The sequence below is a fragment of the Equus asinus genome, chromosome 29, assembly GCF_041296235.1.
Source record: "Equus asinus isolate D_3611 breed Donkey chromosome 29, EquAss-T2T_v2, whole genome shotgun sequence".
NCBI classification, from domain to species: domain Eukaryota; kingdom Metazoa; phylum Chordata; class Mammalia; order Perissodactyla; family Equidae; genus Equus; species Equus asinus.
The window spans coordinates 28,632,831-28,654,976 of NC_091818.1; the positions used below are offsets into that span (position 1 = coordinate 28,632,831).

Sequence of the window (22,146 nt, forward strand, 5' to 3'; positions counted from 1 at the left end):
ACATAATTATTAGAAACTATTTTTATTCCAAATTTAGAATTCTCCAGATATATTCAGAAAGCATGCCATGTTAGTCTTCAACATCGTTAGATGGTGGTGACACTAAAATGAAAAGATTTGCTGTGAAGTGATCTTACATGCCTTCATCCTGGATCCCCAAGTCATAAATTCAGAAGGGATGCATTTCTCTTTACTTAATACCAAAATGCATCTTCTCTCCTTTTGTCTTTCTTCTTGCTGCTGCTGTGCTATTTGCTCCAAGGCATTTGTGTGGTCAGTCGTTGCCCCACACATAGGGAATGAAAACACAAGTACTTCCATCAACACTGTCACCATAATTCCGAGAAAATTATGTTTCTGTATTGTGTTACATTTTCTAGTTTTCCGTGTGTGACTCTCACAATTCTTTATTTTTCACTACACAGTAAACAGAAGGATAATACAGACCTAGAGACTTATAGATTATATAAAATCTAGCCACTGATCATTAATAGTCATAATTTATTCTTAAACTTGGAGACAAACAATTTCCATTACCTCCTTCTTCCTCCTGGTAAAAATAAGGAAAATAAACTAAGTCTTTCTATGAAGGATACAAAGGGATGCCCTCCATCTCAGAGTTACAGATGGAGAGCAGATTAAGGCAATGGCAAACATCAACTGGGGCTTTCAGAGGATAAGAAAAGTCCCACGGGGGTTTCAAAATTAAAATGCATTGAACTACTTAGATCTGTCAACATTTCACTAGTAAGAGGGATAAGTTCAAAAAGTTCTACCTCATTTGCTAGATTTTGCTTCTGTAAGGCAAAGATCAGCCACCTAGCAACAGCACAAAAGATTCTACTCTGACATAGTTAAACTCATGCTGACTGAGCAGGAAGAAAAGCTATGTAGGATCAGGGCAGAGCTGGATGGCCTGCCGTTCCAGCGCCACTAGGGAGCCTGGTTTGGGAAATTGTGAAACTCAGTCTGAGGACTGACTTTTTGTCAGCATTCTTCGAAGCTCAGGTCTCCGAGCGCCTCCACTGGGCTGTGTCTCTCCCAGTCAGTAGAGTGCAGTGGACACACACACACATCATGCACGGCAAAGGAAGAAGAGATGTCATTTCCAGTCAACTGCTACCCCGTTAAAGTTCGGTCGCGCACATGCTAGGAAAACTGATAAAGTAAAAACCGTGTAGATTAAGGAGAAACATTTTCCTATGTAGCTATTTTAGGATCAGTGAAGTAGCGAGATTTTTCAAGCTCCTGCTCCTTCTAATATCGACAGCTATCTCTTGTTCTCTCTTTTAAAGCAAGTCCTTTGGCATTAGGTACTGCCCCAGAAATAACCCACCACTTTTCTTCCAGGAGGAGAGAAATATCTACTTAATAGTCAGGTCATACTACAGACTTTGGAAAATAATCTGGATCACAAATCCCTGTCAGCAATGACTAGGGAACGAAATCTGGGCCATGGCCTTCCTCAGAGAATGCCCTCCCTGGAGGAGTCAACAGGTCATTCAAGAGGCACTTCCATCAAATGGGCAAAGCGATGCAGTTTTCAGAGGTGAAAGCTTACGGCTGGCATGGAAAGTCTCAGAGCAATTTTACAGCTAAGTGTACAAACCCATCACGAGGCTTTCTTTCTGGGAAAGGGGCAGAGAAGGGGAATGAGGTATTACCGTGCTTTTCATTTTCATGACTCTTTTGGCATACGTGCTGGGAGAAGAATCCAGCTTGGGGAGGGAGGCAGGGCGGGAGGCTTGGGGAGAGGGGTTGTTTGCTTCATCTTCAATCACATTCCTGGTCTGTCTGGCTTGTTTGGCTCTGCACGAGGCAGAAAGTGTGTAATGCTTCCTGACAACAGGGGAGGAAAAGCGAGGGACAGGCACGTTCATCTTGGAGACACTGTTAAAAGCCGTCAGTGGCTCTGCCTTGTACTGTAAGGGACGTTATTATTTTTTAAATATTATAAATGTTTTAAGATCTTTTTAAAAATATGCTTTTCTAAGTTACAAAAGCAGTTACTGTTAAAACAAAAATGCAGAAACTAAAATATGGAATTTCCCCTCCCCCAAAGCCAATCTCCTAGAGAGAGCACATAGAATTCTTAATACTTTATGTAGACTTGTTTTTCATTTTTACATACACACATTTATACACTTCCTCCCTCTGCATAAGATTTTAATATGCCACCTAACAATACTTTTCTGTCAGGATTTATAGCTTCCATTTTAAAAATTATACTATTTTGCACATTGTTTGTTTGCAAAATAGGATTACAAAATCAACACATTTATCCATTTATTTTTTGTGAACATGTCAGTAGGCTAGATTCCTAGGATTGACATTGCTGTGTTAAAGAGCGTGACTATTAAAAGCTTAAACGGATGTTGCCACTTTGTCTTTCCTAAAAGTTTCTCCTAGATGTTGTATATTTAGTTTTCTGAACATATAAGTTATATTCCCATAACTTGCGTATAAAAGGGCTAGTCTTCTACATTCTCACAAATAGTGGACATTACTAGTTTTTTCTTTTTCACTTTGATAGGCAAACCAGGATTTCAGTGGTTCACTTTGCACTTTTAATTAATGAAGTTGATATGTTTCAGATATGTATTGACCACTTGGATCCATTTTTCTGTGAATAATCTTTGTCTAGTTATCTATTGCATAATTTTTATTGCTTTGAGGAAACGTTATATATATTATAGCTAATCCCCGTCTATAGTATGTACTGTCTATCTTTCCTGTGACCTGCTTTTTTAAAAAAATTTTGTTTGTGGTATCTTTCACCATACGGCAATTTTAAGTCTGTTTCAGAACCATCCGTGTGTTCAAATCTGTTGACTTTTCATTTATGGCTGCTAGTAAGCTTATAAATGACTTCCATACTTTAAGATTTTAAAATATTCCCTTAGTTTATATTTTCTTTAAGAATTTTTTTTAGTTTTTTCCTTGTTTCTACCTTTAATAAATCTGGAATTAGTTCCTTGTATATAATGCCAATAATAATTTACATTTTAAATAAATGGCCAATTTTTGTCCTAATACCAATTATTAAATAAAGCAACCCATGTATTCTTAACTTGAAATGCCACCTATCTTATACTAATTTTACATAGCTACATTAACCTATTTGTAGATTCTTTATTGTCTTCCAATACTCTATTTGTCTATTACTGTTCCAGTTCCACAATATTTATTAACATGACTTTATAGCAAGTTTTAATATTTTTTTTTTAAAGATTTTATTTTTCCTTTTTCTCCCAAAGCCCCCTGGTACATAGTTGTGTATTTTTAGTTGTGGGTCCTTCTAGTTGTGGCACGTGGGATGCCACCTTAGCATGGCTTGATGAACGGTGCCCTGTCCACGCCCAGGATTCGAACTGGTGAAACCCTGGGCCGCGGAAGCAGAGCACGCGAACTTAACCACTTGGCCACGGGGCAGCCCTAGCAAGTTTTAATTTTAAATACAGCAATACCAATTCCTAATTTTATCTTTAAATCTTCTATTTATTTTTCCAGGTGAATATTAAATTCCATTTGTCTATTTCAAAAACAAACAAAAATCTAGAAGCCTAAAAGCTTTTTTGGGTAATTATCATTTGTTCAATATTGAATATTGCTAATTCTAGAAAGTAAGTTCATCCATTTTTTTTCTATCCATGTAATCAGATCTTTGAGCATCCTTCATTTGAGCTTTTTAGTTTCCTTTATGTGGGTCTTAAACATTTACTAAGTGTAGGCCTCTCTATTTTATAATAATTGCCGCTATTTCAGAACGGAGCTCTTTTCCTATTATCTTGTTCAATTATTGTTCCTACTGGTGGTAAGGAAATTTATCTAGCCTTGCATACTTATCTTGTATCCATCTACCTTGCTGAGCCCTTTTTATCATTCTAATAGTGTCACAGTTAATTAGCTTGAATTTCCTAGGCTGTGAATATCTGCAATAATATTTGTCTTCCTCCTTTTTCAATATGTTTAACTCTTACCTCTTTTTCACTTGTTCCTTTGGCTAAAACCTCTTGAGCAAATAGAATAACCCCAGTTCTAGCAGACGTTTCTTTTTCTTATTCCTGACTTTAAGGGAAAATGCTTTTAGTTTTTAAAACAGATACACACATTTAAAGTTTTGGAAGGGAGGGACTACATCTTTGACTTTTAAAATTTCTATGGGCCTGCCTGGTGGTGCAGTGGTTAAGTGTGCACGTTCCACTTTGGTGGCTTGGGGTTCGCTGGTTCGGATCCCTGATGCGGCGTGGCACCGCTTAGCAAGCCATGCTGCGGTAGGCGTCCCACATATAAAGTGGAGGAAGATGGGCATGGATGTTAGCTCAGGGCCAGGATTCCTCAGCAAAAAGAGGACTGGCAGCAGATGTTAGCTCAGGGCTAATCTTTCTCAATAAATAAATAAATTAAATTAAATAAAATAAACTTTCTACTATGTCATTCAACCTACTCAACTTTAATACCACTTCCTGGGCCATTATTGGTAATTTATATCTTCCTATAAAATGGTGTCTTCCAGGTGTTAGATTTGAAAAAAATACACCTGCATTGCCTCTCAAGTTTACTGCATAAAAGATATCTAAATCTCCTCCTCTTTAAATTGGCATTCTGAAACTTTAATGATTTTCAGTCACAAAACATTCAAGTGTTACTATGAACATGTTTGTTAGTCCTTTGCACTTGAACATTACCCTTGAAAAAATAACAACAGAGGCCATGATCTTAAATTTTGATGATTCGTTCTGTATTCCGTCTAGTGAAGAACTATTGTTGGTTGCTATGGAGATGATTTCAATGATGCTAAACAAGAAATTGGCAAACAGAGGACTAGTGCTTCCCACTTAAATACAACATTTTAAAAATGTTCCTAAGTAGATAAAACAATTACAAATTATGCATTTCAGCAATACAGAACCTCTTTTCAATTCATAGCTCCATCACGGCAGAGAATGTTGGTTTCTTAGCGAACGTCCATATTCTTCCTCTTCCTTAAAAAGAGTTTAGGTAATTTTTTCCAAGTCATGGAGTTAGTAAGCGGTGGATGATGCTCATATCCAAACTCAGGTTTACCTGTTTTTAGAGTCTTATCCTTGTCCTCTTTTGTACATTGCATACGGATTCAACTCATAGGCATGTGGGTTCAAGGAAAGTTCTAGAGAGGATTTTACATGACTTGGGGCATAAAAGATGAATCCAGAGCTTTGCAGGCAGTCAAGGTGGAAAAGTATAAAATGGGCAAAAAGGAACAACAGGAACATTCATCAGAATAACAGTGTGTGAGCAGCAAACAGCCAAATGTAAATAAAGCTTAGTTCTAGATTTTCTTCAGGCATTTGATTCAAATCTATATTTATAGAATCAAGCAATCTTAGAAGCATGAGCCACCTAGCCAAATCTCCCAAGAGCCAACATACCACAGTGATTGATAATCTAAAAGTATAGTCTCTGGTCAAAAGATTCAGGTTTGAATCTGGATTCCACCACTTTCTTGCTCTTTGTCTCTGGGAAAATCACTTAATTTCACTAAGTCTCATCTCCTTACCTGGCAAATCATACACTATCATTTGTCCTATAGGGTTATGTGAAGGCCAAAGGCATGTCACACACTTAAGAGGTGACTGACGTTATTATTAACAACACTCTTCAGATTTTTAACATTTGAGTCAGATGGAAGAAAAGCTACAGAACAGTTCTAGTGACTATAACTTTGTTTTTTCATTTTCCTTTAGCCTGCACCTACCCATGGCCAAGAGACCCTCCTTAACCGCTCCACATTCCAGTTGTCCTCCATTTGTGTGCATGTACCATAGCTCATCTCAACCACTCTCCCACAGGTTGTTTCCAATATTTTGAAATTGCAAAAACGCTGCAGTGAGTAACCTTGTGGATATGTATTCTACATAGTGTTGGAGTTGCGTCAACAATATAAGTTATAGAAATGGAACTGTTATGTCAAAAGGTAAATGAATATGCAGTTTTGTTAGACACTGCTAAATCCACCTCCATAAAAATTATACCAATTTGCATTTCCACCAGCAAAATGCTTGTTTCTTCATATCCTTATCAATAGAATATGTTGCTCTCTGCAGAGGTGGGAAATAGCATCTTAGTCTGGTTTTAATTTGCCTTTCTGTTATGAATGAAATTGAAGTTTTTTTCAAATGTTTAAGCATCATTTTAAATTTTTGAAAATTAGTCATTGTCCATTTTAAATATGATGTTTAGGCTTTCTCCATATTTTAAAATAGTTAAGTATTACGGATATTTGTTCTTTTATGAGATAAATGAGATAAATTTGTTATTTTATGAGATATGATATAAGCATTTTCTCTCAAATTGCCATTTCTCTTTTGATACTGCTTATGGTGTTTTTGTGCCATGCAAAACATTCCTTTTAAACCAAATTTTATGTAGTCAAATTTATCAGTATTGTCTTTGATTGCATTTGGATTTGAGTCATTGAAAAAAAGCTTTTTCCTACATCCAGATTATAGAGAAATTCACCATGTATTTCTCTAGCATGTGTATGGTTTCACTTTGAATTCTGAACCACCTGAGTTAATTTTTGTGTGTGTATCATATGAGGTATGGTTCTAGTTTTATCTGTTTTCCAAATAGCTAACTAGTTGCCCCAGTAGTTCTTTTTAAAAAGTCCATCCTTGGGTCTGGCCCCATGGCCTAGTGGTTAAGTTTGGTGGCTCTGCTTTGGCAGCCCAAGTTTGTGGGTTCAGATCCTAGGCGCAGACCTACACCACTCATCAGCCATGCTGTAGCAGCAACCCACATATATGGTAGAAGAAGATTGGCACAGATGTTAGCTAAGGCCTAACCTTCCTGAAGCCAAAAAAAAGAGGAAGATGGGCAGCAGACATTAACTCAGCGCTAATCTTCCTCAGCTAAAAAAAAAGGCCATCCTTGTCCAGTGAGTTGAGACGCCATATTTATCATTTACTAAATTTTCATATGCACTTGGATATATTTCTAGACTTTCCACTCTACTCCACTGGTCTGAAATGTCAATACTCGATGTGAGGGTGATCTGGCTGTGACATCTGTCACCCCATTGATCATCAAGTTTGAAATGTCAATACTGTCTATTCAAGTACCTATAACACATTGTTTTAATAATAAGGGCTTTATTCTTTTTATGCTAGTAGGGCTATTCAGCTTCTTATAGCTTGTCTTTTTCAATGTTTAACTGGCTAGTTCCATGTTTATTTCTCCATATGTACTTTAATATCAAATTGTTCACCCCCACAAAAAGCTTCTGGGTATTTTTATTGGGATTATATTAAATTTATAGACTAACCTATGAAGAACTAAGATCTTTATGATGTTGAGCCATCTGTCCAGAAAGGGAAATGTCTCTCTACTTATTCAAATCTTTTGGGACTGTTTTTATCATATGAGTTTGCTTTTATTTTATTAAATTTACTCCTAAATATTTTACCTTTTTGTTTTTATTGTGAATCGAGTTTCTCTTTCTCCTCTAATTTTGTTGGTGTATACAGACTATTGATTTCTGAATGCTAATTTTATATCCTCCACTCTTACAGAATTTTTAATTTTTGAGTTAATTTTTATAATTAATTTTCTAGCGTTTTCCAGGTAAACTGTCATGATAATTAACTTCTTTTCTAATCACGTGCTTCTGTTTTTTTGGTCAAATTGCATTGCCTGCTCTCTCCCATATGATATTGAATATCAGTGAAGATAGTGTTCACATGTGTCTTATTTCTAATCTTAATGGAAATGCCTTTTGTAATTTCTATTAAGATGCTGAATTTAGGAATAAGAAATTTATATTTTATCATATTAAGGAAGAATCAATTGGATATTCATATTTTCTTTAGTGCTTTATTTGTTTTTTACTCTGGAATGGATATTGAATTTTGTCAAAGACTGGTTTACAATTCTAAAGACAATCACAATAGGTTTCTCCGTTTCTTTGCTTTCAGAATCTAATGCTAGAGTAACCCCTTGTCCTTATCATTTGGTCTTTTCCCCTAGAGGCCATGAGGATATTTTTATTTATTTATTTATTTATTTTTTTTTTAAAGATTTTATTTTTTCCTTTTTCTCCCCAAAGCCCCCCGGTACATAGTTGTGTATTCTTCGTTGTGGGTCCTTCCAGTTGTGGCATGTGGGACGCTGCCTCAGCGTGGTCCGATGAGCAGTGCCATGTCTGCGCCCAGGATTCGAACCAACGAAACACTGGGCCGCCTGCAGCGGAGTGCGCGAACTTAACCACTCGGCCACGGGGCCAGCCCCGATATTTTTATTTATTTTAAAGTCTAATATTTTTACTTGGAGTTGCTGGTTTTGTGTCACACTTCCTTGGTAACTGTTGGCCATTTCATTACGTAAATTCAGGTCTTCTTTCATTTCTGACAGTTTTCTTGGATTATAGTTTTAAATATTAGTTCTGTTCCATTGTTTTGTTTTCCTCTTTAGGGAGTTAAATTATATACATGTTCTTTATCTTCGACTTCAACTGCTTTCTCTTTGACTCTTTTTACTTTATCTAATTTTCATTCCTTTGGTTATTTTCCCACCTTTGTTCAAAATTCCTTAATAAATTTAATTTGAATCTATCCTCCCTTGGAAGAATTATATCTTAGTCTTTCTTTTTTATTTCATTTCTTTCCTGGGTTCAATCAATTCTTATTTGAGTCTTACCATTTTCTTATCCATTTGTACTTAGACTTTCAATATCTCAATTAAGATTTTTTTCCATATCCCTAAACATTTTTTCTGACAATATTTAATTTAGTTTGGGTTGAATTTTGAAAATGCTTGGAGTATTTTCTTTTTTGCTCCATTTTTTTTTTGGTGGGGGGTAGGAGAGTTTTTAAAAGTTGAATTTTATTTTAAACAATGGCTTTGTATATATGCAAATTGCATTTACCTCTTCATTTCAGGGCTAGGTTTGGGGATTTGGAGTAGCTTACAAGATTCCTAGTTTAAGAGCAAATTCTTCTGTCATTTTAGCAAAGTAGAGTTTCTTTAATGGATATTTTTCTTTTTCAGTAGCCATTCTATCCTACAAACTGGAGAGTAATTTCTTTTTAGTATAATGAGCACACCATGTGCTCATTCAATATACATCTTGATGCCTACATAGAAAGTACTCAAAAGTTCCTTTGTGATTGGTAGTTTGGATTATGGTGAGAACATTTTCTCGTATCTCAATACATATAAGAAAATATTTAAAAGTACTGATATTTTCCTTGAAATTTTAGGACTTTCCATTTATATTCATTCACTCATTCTTCATTCAGTATATTATTCAAATAGGTCTTACAGTGTCAGGTATGTCTTAGGTACTAGTTATGAAAAGGTATGGAAAACATGACCTTTATTTTCTAAGACAATGATCTTCAAAATTTTTGCCTCCACATTCTCCAAAAGAGTTTTTGAAAAACTTTGCAGTCCCTTGAAGTTTAAGTCAAATTGAAAATGTTTCACTTTAACATTAAGCAATTGTGAAGGGTACGCTCTCCAGGCTACTGTAAACGAAACTCTTACACCACTGTTTTAAATGTAGACATTGAAATGTAAATACTATAGTGATAGGATACACATCATCTTCCAACAAAAAATATGTGAAGCAGTTCATCTTTAATAGTTAGAAATGTTAACGGTTCCTTTTCCTCCTTAAACTAATCTTTTGATTTCTTTTTCCAACAAATTTTTATCCTAATTTAATATCTTTTATACTTTAAAGCCTTTGATTATGCTTTCAAACTTTTCCGCAACAAAATACGAACATAGTTTATTTCTAAATTTTCAATGACCATAATTATCCATGAGTTATCCTTACAAATAAAACTAGTAAAAATTGGGAAAAACAAATTTTGATAGCCACAAAGAATAAAATTTTATTGGAAATGTATTTCTTAATAGGATAAATAGGGCAGGTTTTCAATAGGTAGCTAGTGAAACAACTACTTATGAAATAACATGATGAGGGAAGCAACAGAGGAGCTGGAAAGGAGGAATGAGTCATTCTCCTTGGTTGATCTAGGAAAGTTTTTGCAGAGAAAATGCCGTTTATAGTAGATCTAAAGGATTAAAAGGCATCCTTTGGGCAAACAAGGTAGAAAAAGAAAACTGCAAGCAGGACAATGAGCGTACAGCTTGGAGAAAGAGAAAAACATGGCCGGTCCAGGCAACAGGTTCTTTTGGACATGTTAAATCTGTGATGCCTATTAGATATTCAAATGAAATCTGGGCGAAATCTGGTATCTTGTTGGCAATTGAATTTAAGAATGTGGAGATTAGCGGAATGGGTTCGGGCCACTGTAAGTTATTCAAACTCTCTAAGTTAACCCAGGCTTAGATGAAATCATGTAGTAAGAGAGGGTAGGCAGAAAACAGAAGCATTTCAAGCACTGAGCACTGGTGCACTAAGTATGTAGTCATCAGGGGGAAGAGAAAGAACTAGTAAAGGAAAGTGAAAGGGATGGCCAGTGACACCCCAGACACCAGGTAAAGAGCAAGACTGATACCCTCTTAAACACTGTCATGTTGAGAAGCTGAGAGATGAGGAATTAACATTTTTATTGCCTTTTAAATTCCACATTAAAGTGCCCTTCTAATGTAAGGGCTTCCTAGAAATGGTATTTAAAATTTCCAAAAGGTATTTTTTTCTTTTGTCATCACTCTATTTTTGATTTCTCATTTTATTGGATTAGTTAGATAAATTGACTGAGCAAAAACTTCTAGGATTTTATTAGGGTTTTCCTTTTAGTTAAATACCTGATTACTTTGTCAATGTGTTCTATGGATATAAGAAAATAACATATATTCTTTGTTTTATACAAAGGATGCGAATATATATACACTTTTTTATATAAATAACATTGTATATGCTACATATATAAAATAACATATTATCTAAAATAACATATACTTTGTTATTTTTAACAAAGTGATATGAATATATATATGCACATATTTTTAGTTTTGTTTTGTTTTGAGTTTTTTTAAATTAAATACTCTTAGAATATCTAGGAATTTTTCCCTTGTGTATTTTGTCACTATATTGTTTGATACACAGAGATTTTCCCTGTTGTAACTTTCTAGAGTATATTATTTTAATTTAACAACATAGCCTTTTAAAAATGTGCTTATACTATAATTTTGTGCTTTTTTGATATTAATGTCACCACTCTTTATTTTTATTTTTATTTGCCAAATCTATTTGTTCTTACCTTTTGTTTCAGGTCTTCTTCTAGACATATTTCTTGTTTATAATTAAGTATATATGAAATAAATTATATTAAATTATTTATATAAGCATACATGTATATAATTATATATGCATTTTAATTTGATGCTACTTCCTATTTCTCTCCTTTAGCCTTGCTCACTTGATTTTCTTTTCTTTCTTGTAACCTCTTTCCTGTCCTCCATATTAATTTGGAATTTATATTACATAGCTCAGTCTATTTTTCTAACAAACATATTGATATATCAAAATAACACAATAATCCAGCTTCCTTGGGTGAGGGACAACTTTCCTCTTTTGGCTCACGGTTTGCTTCTTCAGCCCTTAAACTTGCCAAGCTGTTGGTGTTTCTTAAGTAATGGAAAACCATGGTTCACTTAGCAGTTTCTACTCTTGTGGATAATTATAAACTCCCAGCAACCCAAATGACCTTCTTATAAAGTCTCTCTTCTCTGGGATCATAGGTGGAAGCGGGCTTTGGTTTTCTCACCTTACTTCCTTGGGTGACAAAGACAAAGAATCTCCGCTCCTGGGAATGAGAGAGTAGGCTTTGACATAAAGCCAACAACTTCCCCCAGTGCCCTATAGTTACTCTACAACTCTTTTCTAAAGCCATCTTCATTTAACCTTGAATCCAAAAATGAATACCTATATGTAACAAATGAACTGGACACTAAATTTAATTGGAAATGAATTTGACACTAAGTGCAACTAGAAATCATTTACATTGTTATTTGGCATTTCAGTAAGACAAGTTATGCTTCAAATAAGGAATTGTGCAAGGATAAGTCAAAGGATGGCTAGTGCAAGATTGTTTGTGAAAGCAAATATTTAAGAACTAAATAACTATTGGTAGCATTAACAAAGTTAATTAAATGATGACACACCCATTCATTAAATATTGTATACGATACAGTACAAAAAAGAATGATATAATAATATGATGGCTAGCATTCCTATAATGTCTTTTTTGTGTCAGGCATTGTACATTGTCTTACATATATTTAGCCCTTTAAATCTCACAACAACCCCATGAGGTAGGTACTGTTACTTTCTCCATTTTACGAAAGAAGAAGCTGAAACACAGGCAGATTGAGGGACTCACCCAACACTACATATCCAATAAGTGGTGGACCTAGAGTCACATGTACTGACGTGGGAGGACAGCATGATATTTCATGAAGAGGAAAAAAAAAAAAACAAGGTACAAAGTATATGTGTAAAGTATAACTCACATTTCTGTAAGGAACAAATATGGGCTTGTGTGTACATGTATTTGTGAAAGAAAAACCATCTCTAAATGGATATAAACCAAGCTACCAAAGAGGAGGATTTAGCTGTTGGGATTTCTAACATTTTGCCTGATACAGTACTGTATGTTTTTAAAAAAATTATTACAATACACATATATTACTTTTGCAGTTCACAACTTTAAAGAAATAAAAATTTGAATGGAGAAACTAATATGAAAAATATTTCAAATGTCATTTTTTCACACCAATATTGAAGATAGCACTAATTTCAAACATTTATGTATAGTGATGGTAAGTACAGTTATTTAGCTATTTGAAAAGTATTATTTACTATCAAAAATAATATATTAAAATATGTGATTGACTTTCCAGTTAATGAATTCCTCTCTACATTTTGCTATGTTGATTTCCTGTCTTGAGTGCATTCCCTCTCGATCCTCTGGTTGCATCTTCTCCCTCAGATTAGAGTTTCCTCATTTGACAGAAACAAATTTTGGATGTCACCATCTGGATTTCAATTTTTAAAGTTTTTTTTTTTTTTTTTAAAGATTTTATTTTTTCCTTTTTCTCCCCATAGCCCCCCGGTACATAGTTGTATATTCTTCGTTGTGGGTCCTTCTAGTTGTGGCATGTGGGACGCTGCCTCAGCGTGGTCTGATGAGCAGTGCCATGTCCGCGCCCGGGATTCGAACCAACGAAACACTGGGCCGCCTGCAGCGGAGCGCGCGAACTTAACCACTCAGCCATGGGGCCAGCCCCCAATTTTTAAAGTTTTTAAGAACATGAGGATGTTGCCAAGAAGGCAAAACTCTTTGCTTGCTCAGCTGAGACTAGCCACAGGCAGAGAGCTTTCTTGTCTAACCATCAGGGCTAGAGAAGACAAAAATTCAAACCTTCCTGTAAGCAGTTGACACTGAATCACATTACCCACTCAGCCGACATTCAACAAACTATTTATGGCATCATTCTCAATTTCTTTCAGATTTTAGAAATTAATATTATGTATCTCATCTTTCCATTGAGTTATAGTTTGTGATAAATTAATTTGCATGGAAACTGATACAAGAAAAAATATGATTTTGTTGAAATTCTGTGAAATAAATTATGTAATGAATTTGAGAGACAAAACACTTTGAGAATTAATAATTCAGTTTCAAGGTTAAAACGGTGTCTCAATATATCTCATCATAAACATTTTTGTTGTTATAATTGGTAGAGGTTTCTGCTCTTTGTAGGGATAAATAATTTTTCTTAAAATATGAGTGTTGACTCAGAAGGATACAAGGATTTAAACAACTATTAATCAGTGTTTTCCAGAGACGTCTATGTTTTTTTGTTAAGACTTGGCTATCAACATGCAATCAGTTGTCTAATAAGCAAAGTAATATATCCATTGGTCTGCTAGATTAAAAAGTCACAGACACAAATATAATGAAATATGCATCATTTCCTTTGGAATTTATGAAACTGTTTTGCACAATTCCCTAAAGGGTAAGAGAAAAAAATCAAGCAATCTTTGATATGCAATATAAATAATTCCCAAAAGAAATCACAAGGACTGTTTTTGTTTATTTCTGCTGTAAGTTTGCAAATGTATTCCTTATCTGTACTTTAACTTTAGCTACTCATAAACATCGACTGCATGAACCAGAAAAAGGTCTTATTTATGAATTAATTTTATTCTTTGTTGTTAGAAAAAAGAAATACAGAATTTGAAATAAAAAGGGAGAAAGGATATACAGATACTAAGTTCATCTGAAATAGGATGACACCCTTATAAAAAATCTTTTCATAACCTGATATAAATATTAAAAACAAGGAATAATGAGTATTATTAACACTATATATCCCATATAATATAAAATGTTGAAAGACATAAAATCATGTTAAATAATTGATATTTTTGTAAAATACACTCACATCTTCCTTTCTCTTATTCAGATGGATAAATGTATATAGTGTCATTATCCACTATTTTTACCTTAATAATCACATGTTCGTTCATGGTGTATTATATCAGCCTCAAGAAAAATAAGTAAGCCAACTGCCATAAATATTAAAAAGATAGACAATGCTCCTTACCGACACATAGGACCATTTTTCTTCACTACACAAGCCCCACCATTTCTGCAGTAATTTATTGGACACTCTAAAAAGAAGTAACACAAAAACCACAGTTAATTACAAATATTATTAGAAAGAAGGAGGACATACTACTGTTAGTCACTGCATTAAATCTAATCACTGAGAGTAAATTGCTTCCTAGTTGCTAAAAGCACAAGAATTCTCCCAGGCTACTTTCCTGTGCCCCACACATTTGTTCAGTGTCTCCTGCTGCCCTGGATGTGTTCATTCTCTTCACAGGCCGGAGTGGTTGACCACAAGAGAAGACTTTTTTCTCCCCTGGATTAGGTACAATCTATTTATTTAGAATGTGTCTACACGACATATTTGTGATCATACTGAAATTTTTTCTTTAGTGAAACATTCCTTCAGTTCCACACAGTAGTCACTACATCATGGCAGACCAATGCTTTGCATGAGTGGCCTTGTCTTTTTGATAAAATGCCGCTCATGTGCATGCGCATGTCCTACCTCTGTGTTGGTGACAGATGTCAGCATAGCTCAAATCTGCCCTGGTGCTGCTTTTTTGCTGCTCGCATCATTCCCTAGCTCTGGGTTAGCATGACATTTATTTTCATAGGTAGTTTGTTTAGAGGTTAAAAAGAAGCGTAATATTTTCATGTAGTTATGACTGTGGAAGTGGTTATTGCTTTCAGCTCTTCATGGTGCTTTCCTTGTGTCCCCATTAAACAATCCTGATCCATTAAGGCCTGTCACCTAATCCCCAACTTGGTCTTCTTGGTTTTTATAACACCTCCTGTCTTATGGGCTACCATTCTTCCCTGGTTGGCTGTCATAACTCCAATACTTGATAGAAATCTCCACTGCCTTTAATTAGTAATTCAACACATCTATTCTGAGTACTTATGCAATGTCTAGCACTGGGCAAGGCACTGGATATGTAATGGGAAATAATACAGGAAGTTTACATAGTTGTTAAGGCCATGGGCACCAGAGCTAGACCACTCTGGAACCTCAATTCAACTTATTGGCTGTGTAATATAGGGTAAGGTGGTTAATCTCTTTGTGCCTCAGATTCCTCTCTGTCAAGTAGGGTTGAAAACAGTACCTATCTCCTAGGATTGTTGAGAATGTTAGAACATCCAGCTCATAGTATGTGTTTAAGAAATGTTGGCTGTGTACAGTGATGGATGGTAATTTGTCTTTGGGTCATGAACATGATGCAGTCCATACAGAAATTGAAATATATTGATGTAAACCTGGAATTTACATAATGTTATAAATCTTACCTCAATTAAAAAAAAAGAAATGTTGTTTTAAAAAAGATACAGGCGCAGTCTCTGCTCTCATTGACCTTCCAGCCTCATGAAGCATGCAAAAAAGTGACCAGGGCATTAAAATATGGTATTAAAAGTCATCTAATTTGGGATGGGTGTAATAAGGGTGATGGAAGCACCAAGGAGACCAGCCAAGTGAAATTTAGGGAATAAGCAAAAACTTTCCAGAAGAAATTCAGTAGCCACTTATTTAGGCAGTATTGTGCGTGTCTGTGTCTGTGTGTGTGTGTGTGTGTGTGTGTGTGTGTGTCTGTAAAGGTCAGCGTAAAGACCCAGAGGCCCAAGAAGAGAGTGGGGGGTATTTGAGGAACTGAAAGAAATTCAGCCTGGGTGGATTGTTGATAATATGAAGAAAATGTGAGAGGAGGTCATAGACATGCAGGGGCCGAATCCTATAGGCTCAAGTGAGGTTTAAAGTTTAACCTAGGAGAGCAGGATTTTAAGAAGGGAAGTGATATGCTTTGTGCTTGAGAAAGATAATCCTGCATCCAGTGTAGAAAGTCAACAGAAGGGCCAATACTAAAATTTGGGAGCACAGTTAAGAATCTTTTGTAATAATCCAGGAAGAAACTATGGTTGCCTGAATGAAAGGGGCGGAGTGGGAAGTTGAGAGTTGTAGGAATTTATGAGATATTTAAATGTTGGCATTGAAACATCTTCATGATTATTTGGAAGAGTCGAGGACGAAGTTCAAATTTCTGGCTGGGCCACTGACCAGTTGGGGTTTCATTTACTGAGCTGCGGTATTTATGGGAAAGGAAGATTTTAAAGGGAAAGATGGTAGCGTGTTTTAGATGCTAAGGAACATCCAAGTAGAAGGGTTTGGTGGTCAGGATTAGCAGGTCTGAAGCCCAGATGAAATACAGCCTAGATATATGGATTTCAGGAATCAGGTACCTTCCTCTGCCTTATACATATCATCACTTTCTAGGCTTGCACCTCAAATCATTTTGAGATCCTTGTGTTAGGTGCTACGAGTCACAGAGGTACAGTCCCTATCTTTGAGGAGCAGACTGATCTTAGCAGAGAGAAATGATTCACTTGGGCACAGAAAAGATGTTGATGATGTAGGAGAGTAGAAAAGTAAAGAAGAGAAGCAGAAACTTTATGTAGGCAACATTCACTGAAGGAAAACTTTGAAGGAAAAGGCAGCTAGAGAGAGATTGTCAAGTCAGTCATTGAACATTCAGAGGGGGATGGAAGAGGCACCGTGAAGGAGGAGAGTTGCCATGTGGGAACAAACCTGAAATATACTACATGTCTGGTATGCTTTTCCTTTTTAAAAGTTTTCGGTGATCTGCTGTCCTAGAAGTATCTTTCCCATCTTGCCTTCCCTTACTCCTCCCTATTTAACTAATCACAACGGGGGAGTAGGGTCCCGAAGATGAGAGTAGAGAGCGACACTCCTCAGGCACTGGGGGCATGCTCAGCTGAACAGAACAGATGTAAAATTTCCTTTATAAATAAGAAATTAGTTTGTTTGACTAGAAATAGCCCACCAATATGATAAAGCATAAATAGACACAAATCTTGTTAGATAAACAGTTTTAAGGTTATTTTTTGGTCTTATGTACAATTTTAGACTTCCTCAAATAAAAGTTTTGTTTTGGGAGAAAACCCAGCAGAGAGTCTGATACTGCAGAGCATCAAAATCCACACAGCTGCACACTTTTTTCTGGGGTCATTAATATTTACTTTGATTGTCGAGAGTAAAACATAGGCTTGTTTCACATCAGAATGATTTCGTGGGAATCTAAATATATATTTTCTTGCAATGGATAGTGCAGCACAGTGGAAAGTACACAGGCATTGGCAGGAACAAAGAGGGAATGCTGGTGTTTTGGAAGACAGATTTGTGGACTATTTCTAAGAGAAGTTTTTCTAAGTTTCTGTCTTAGACCCAGGTTCTTTACCTAGAAAATAGAAAGACACAGTACAAAGTGTTTTCATCTTTAATTTACTAGGGACAATTTAGAGCTGAGAGCAGATGAAATGGGAAAGAGGATGGATACCACTAGTTAGTAATGAAGAGACTACATATTTCCAGTAGATAAGATAAGTAGAAAGTTCCCTAGATGGGAACTAGGAGTCCAAGGGGGTGACGTTAGAATTAGCGCAGATTCCCAGGCTCTTTAACCACATTAACGTCTCTCTGCCTTGTACCCTCTTGTGCTTGTTATTGTGACCTCATGTCTGGAGGCCAACACAACTCACAACTGACTATGAAGAAATATCATTCTGGAAAGAACCCACAATCAATTCCACTCCAGTGTTTCATTTTGGACAAGCAGAACACACATATAAGATGGACAAGTGATCAATATAAAAACAGAAGTAACTTTTAGGTTTAATTCTAAATAATTTGCAACTAGGCAACTATCTTCTTTTTCCCTCTCTCTCTCTCTATGTATATAGAGACTTGAGAAGTGACAGCTATTACACGGTGGATTGTTGGGAAGAATGATAATCACACGAGTCCTGGTTTTCCCTCCATGATACCTGGCTTAATTAATGAGTTGTGTGTCTTTGGGCTAGGTAGGTTAAGGACAGAGTTCTTCAGGTTTAAAGTAAGGATTGTATCACCTTCCTTATAGGGCTGCTGGGAGAATACAATTAAATTTATAACATTTCTACATAGTAAATGGCAGGCATAAAGTATTAAATAATTGTCCTCATCCATCTCTGTATATGTGGGGGTTCTTTGAATTTCCCCTGAAACTAATTTCCATTACCATTGCTCTCTCCAATTTCTCCTCTTTCTTTTCTTTTTCTCCTCTAGCATCGTGATCACCATCACCACTACCATTTACTGAAGACGTGTTCTACGTCAGCGACTGTCCTAAGAGTTCTAGCAGTGTCACCTCATTTAATCCTTATAACCTTATGTGCTATATCCCATACTTATCTTCATTTGACAGAGGAGGAAACTCGTTAATATAATTTGCTCTAGTTAATAGCAAGGAAGCAGCAGAGATTAACTAAATCCTGGTACTCTATCTCCAAAGCCTGTTAGTCTAAAAATGTCACATGATCTGCTATTCAGTTCAGATTTCTAAAGTCTCCAGGAGTTCTTGATATTATGGGATCATGAACCCCTTTGAATCATGTGGTATTTATGCACTGTCATGGATTATATATGCATATACACAATAAACCGCACGTAATTTCAGGAGCCGATGGCTTCTAAGAATCCACCAGAAAGCTTGTGCGGCAAACCACGTTCCCACTGGGCAGTGATTCTTCTTTTTATCTTGAAATCCCAGCACAAGGACTGCAGGAGAGATTAACACAGCTTGGAAACTTGAAATAGCTCTACAGTAATTGCATGGAAAGTTTTTGTGGTCTGTTTTGTTTGGTTTTTAAAACCTTCTGAAACTTTATGAAGCTATATATTATTGTTATTATACCTGTATTAAATTATATTCATAATATCCCAACCTATGATATTATATTTTTAGTGCCTTTTTCTAATTCTCCTTCAAATGGATGATTATCAGAATCATAGTATCACCTTAATATAACCGTTATTAACCTCTATTACTGCAAGATGATGGGCAAAAAAGTTCAGTTTACATTAAGCCAGACAAATTCTGTTCAATAATTTTCTGTTGCACAAGTGACCAAAATTTGAAAATAACATGGCTTTCTAACATAACTTGGGAATGGCTAGGACTCGCTGAAATATGCTTAATCCACAACACTTCTGCTGTGCCTCAGCTTGATGTTCTTGTTGATGACTTGAACCTCGAAGTGAGAGAAGACCAGATGCTCACCATCTGTTGTGTGACCACTGGGAGAATTACTGGATGCTGTAAGGATTGGGCTCATAAAAGTCTGTGAAATGCTGACCTTAAAGGAATATGGTGTTCGGAAAGAAAAAAGAAGGTACAACGTGCATTGACAGATCTTAACATGGATTAGGCTTAAAGGCATTCTTGAAAACAGAAGCACTGACTTTATCATATTTGATTGGCATACTAAAAAGCATATAAAATATAAATGGAGAACACATAGCATAATGTGGATTTTATTTCTGAAAACTGTTTCGCTACTTCTTTATTTTACTTTAACCCGAGAGCTGTGGCAGTATGACCTATACTTTGTAAATGAACTGTAAATGAATTGGTGAGTGACTAAAATAAATAGGGCAACAAAAATATGCTCTGTATTATTACCTACAGGTTGTCTATCACTCAGTATGAATGGCAGGTCTTCTGTTTTCCTGGCCATATCTTTAAAGGTAGAACATGTCAAAGCAGGCAATAAAACATAACATGTTATAACATATTTATTCTCATATAGAACTATTCTGAAGAAAACCTCACCTTTGTGTAAATAAATTTGGGTACTGGACATAAGTGCTGTGTCTTAATAGTTTTAAAGAACAGAACTATCTCATTATTATCTTTCTTACTCTCCGGAAATAGAGTAAGAGTATTTCCTTTTGGGTATCTAATCTGATGTATAGGCATTCCTAGTTGACAAATAACGTGAAACAGCATTAATCTTTGCGTATTTTATGGGGCTAGATTTGCTCACTTCTTGATTTCCTTGTGTACTCATAAAAGTCAGTGCCGTGTGAGTATTCATTTTCAGCAGCATAAAAGATATTTTACATAACTACGATTTCATTATAATTATCATGATTTTGTCACTTATAATGTTCTCTCTTAAAAGATGCAGAGGATGTATTCTTACCTAGTTTTGATTGAAACATATCCAATGTATTTGGAAAATCTAACATTAAATCTATCTTTCATCACCAATTTATGTTATCTTTTAGTTGTGACAAATTTATATTGCCCTCAACTATCTATTATTTTATACATCTCCTGCATGAAACAAAAATTCAGTTACCTAGGAGAGATGTTAAAAATGGACTGTAACAAATTAGAGAATTTTCGAGTAGTTCTGGTAAAAGTATAATCATAAATATACATTATCAGCACTTATAGATGTTCCAGGGCAAGAAGAAAGAAAAATGTTCAAAAGTCAATCAAAGTTCAACAAATTGACTTTTAAACATGGCTAGATCATGCCAATAGGGAGCTTTTATAAAGAAATGGGAAAAAATGACAATTTTTAAAAAATTAAAAACATAGATTGTGTAGGGTTTCCTTATAGAAACCAAGAGCCTAATAATCTTAAATTATATTGCAATAAATTAAAATTAAGTGCTTGATTTCTCTTTATTTCACAAACATTGTCCATACAGAATAAGCAGGAGTTTCATTACATTATATATTTGTAAGCTTTTTATAAATTTAGCAGTTAATGTTAACATTTTTCCTGACCCCAAACCAATAATAGAAATTCAATTATTCCCTGTTTGCCGTTATTTAGAATTTCAAGTTTTAATATTTGTATTGCCTGCAGGTTAAGTCACTGGCTTATATTACAAAGAATATTTGAATGGAAATGCAGTACCTGAGCAGCTGGACTCATCAAGTTGGAAATCCATGCAGTCAGCAAAACCATCACAACGCCAGTGAGCTGGGATACAGCTATTGGAAGAGGGGCACATCAAAGCTCCATTAGAACAGCTCTCATTGGCTGGAAAAAAGAATAATGGTCATAATTACAAGCATGTCTTTTTTTTAGTGAGTTTCTTCTAATAAAATAATGACAGTCTATTGTATTTCCCCTCATTTTTCTAGGTGTGCATTATGTAGTATCATTTCCCAGGTGTGCATTATGTAGTATTATACATGTAATGAAATCCATTCTATGTTAGGAATTGATTTTAGATTAGGGATCAAGTTTTACTTCAAGGCAGATGTCTGTGCTTCTGTTGCTCCCCTAATGTCCCTGATATTATGTGCAGCTGAACTGACAGGGATTATAACTTGTTTGAATGTTCATCAATTTCCAACTGGGTTTTAAGTCACGGGTAGTCACTGGGTTCCTGTTGGATCTGGGTGATGATGTAGATCATTGCAGCTCAATGTACTATGACTATGTGCCTTTATAGCATCGTGTTAATGCCTGATGTAGGTATTTTACTAATTCTAGAGATTCTTGTTGACCTGACTTCAAGGCACAAGCATAAGTCTTGCTCATAAGACTTTGGTGGTTTCATAAAAATGTCTTTATTAATGACCATTAAGAGTACTGACAGTTCCATGGCAGTCTAGTGCTGCGATGTACTTGACCTCCCTCAGATGGTACTCTTAGTCTTGAAACCATATTCCTGTGTTCTCCCATCTCACTTCCTAGTCTCTTTAAGATTACAACTTCCTAT

The 22,146-nt window shown here is 35.5% G+C and overlaps 1 protein-coding gene and 1 long non-coding RNA gene across 4 annotated transcripts in view; one reads left to right on the top strand and one right to left on the bottom strand.

Annotated features, from left to right (window-relative positions):
- MALRD1 (MAM and LDL receptor class A domain containing 1) overlaps positions 1-22,146 on the bottom strand; it is a 650,667-nt gene that overhangs the window by 80,399 nt on the left and 548,122 nt on the right. Inside the window, exons 36-37 of the mRNA XM_070500958.1 lie at positions 21,333-21,458; positions 14,566-14,632 (exon numbers count right to left, since the gene is read on the bottom strand). Of these exons, the coding sequence (XP_070357059.1) occupies positions 14,566-14,632; positions 21,333-21,458 (193 nt within the window). The remainder of the gene's footprint in view (positions 1-14,565; positions 14,633-21,332; positions 21,459-22,146) is intronic.
- On the top strand, positions 92-21,413 carry LOC123282086 (uncharacterized). Of its 3 annotated transcripts, XR_011499238.1 has the most exons (4): positions 105-1,657; positions 18,685-18,893; positions 19,623-19,790; positions 21,282-21,413. It is a non-coding gene; the product is annotated as an uncharacterized lncRNA (long non-coding RNA). The 3 variants fall into 3 exon arrangements; XR_006522027.2 differs by having other exon boundaries at positions 92-1,657; positions 18,685-19,790; XR_011499237.1 differs by having other exon boundaries at positions 92-1,549; positions 18,685-19,790.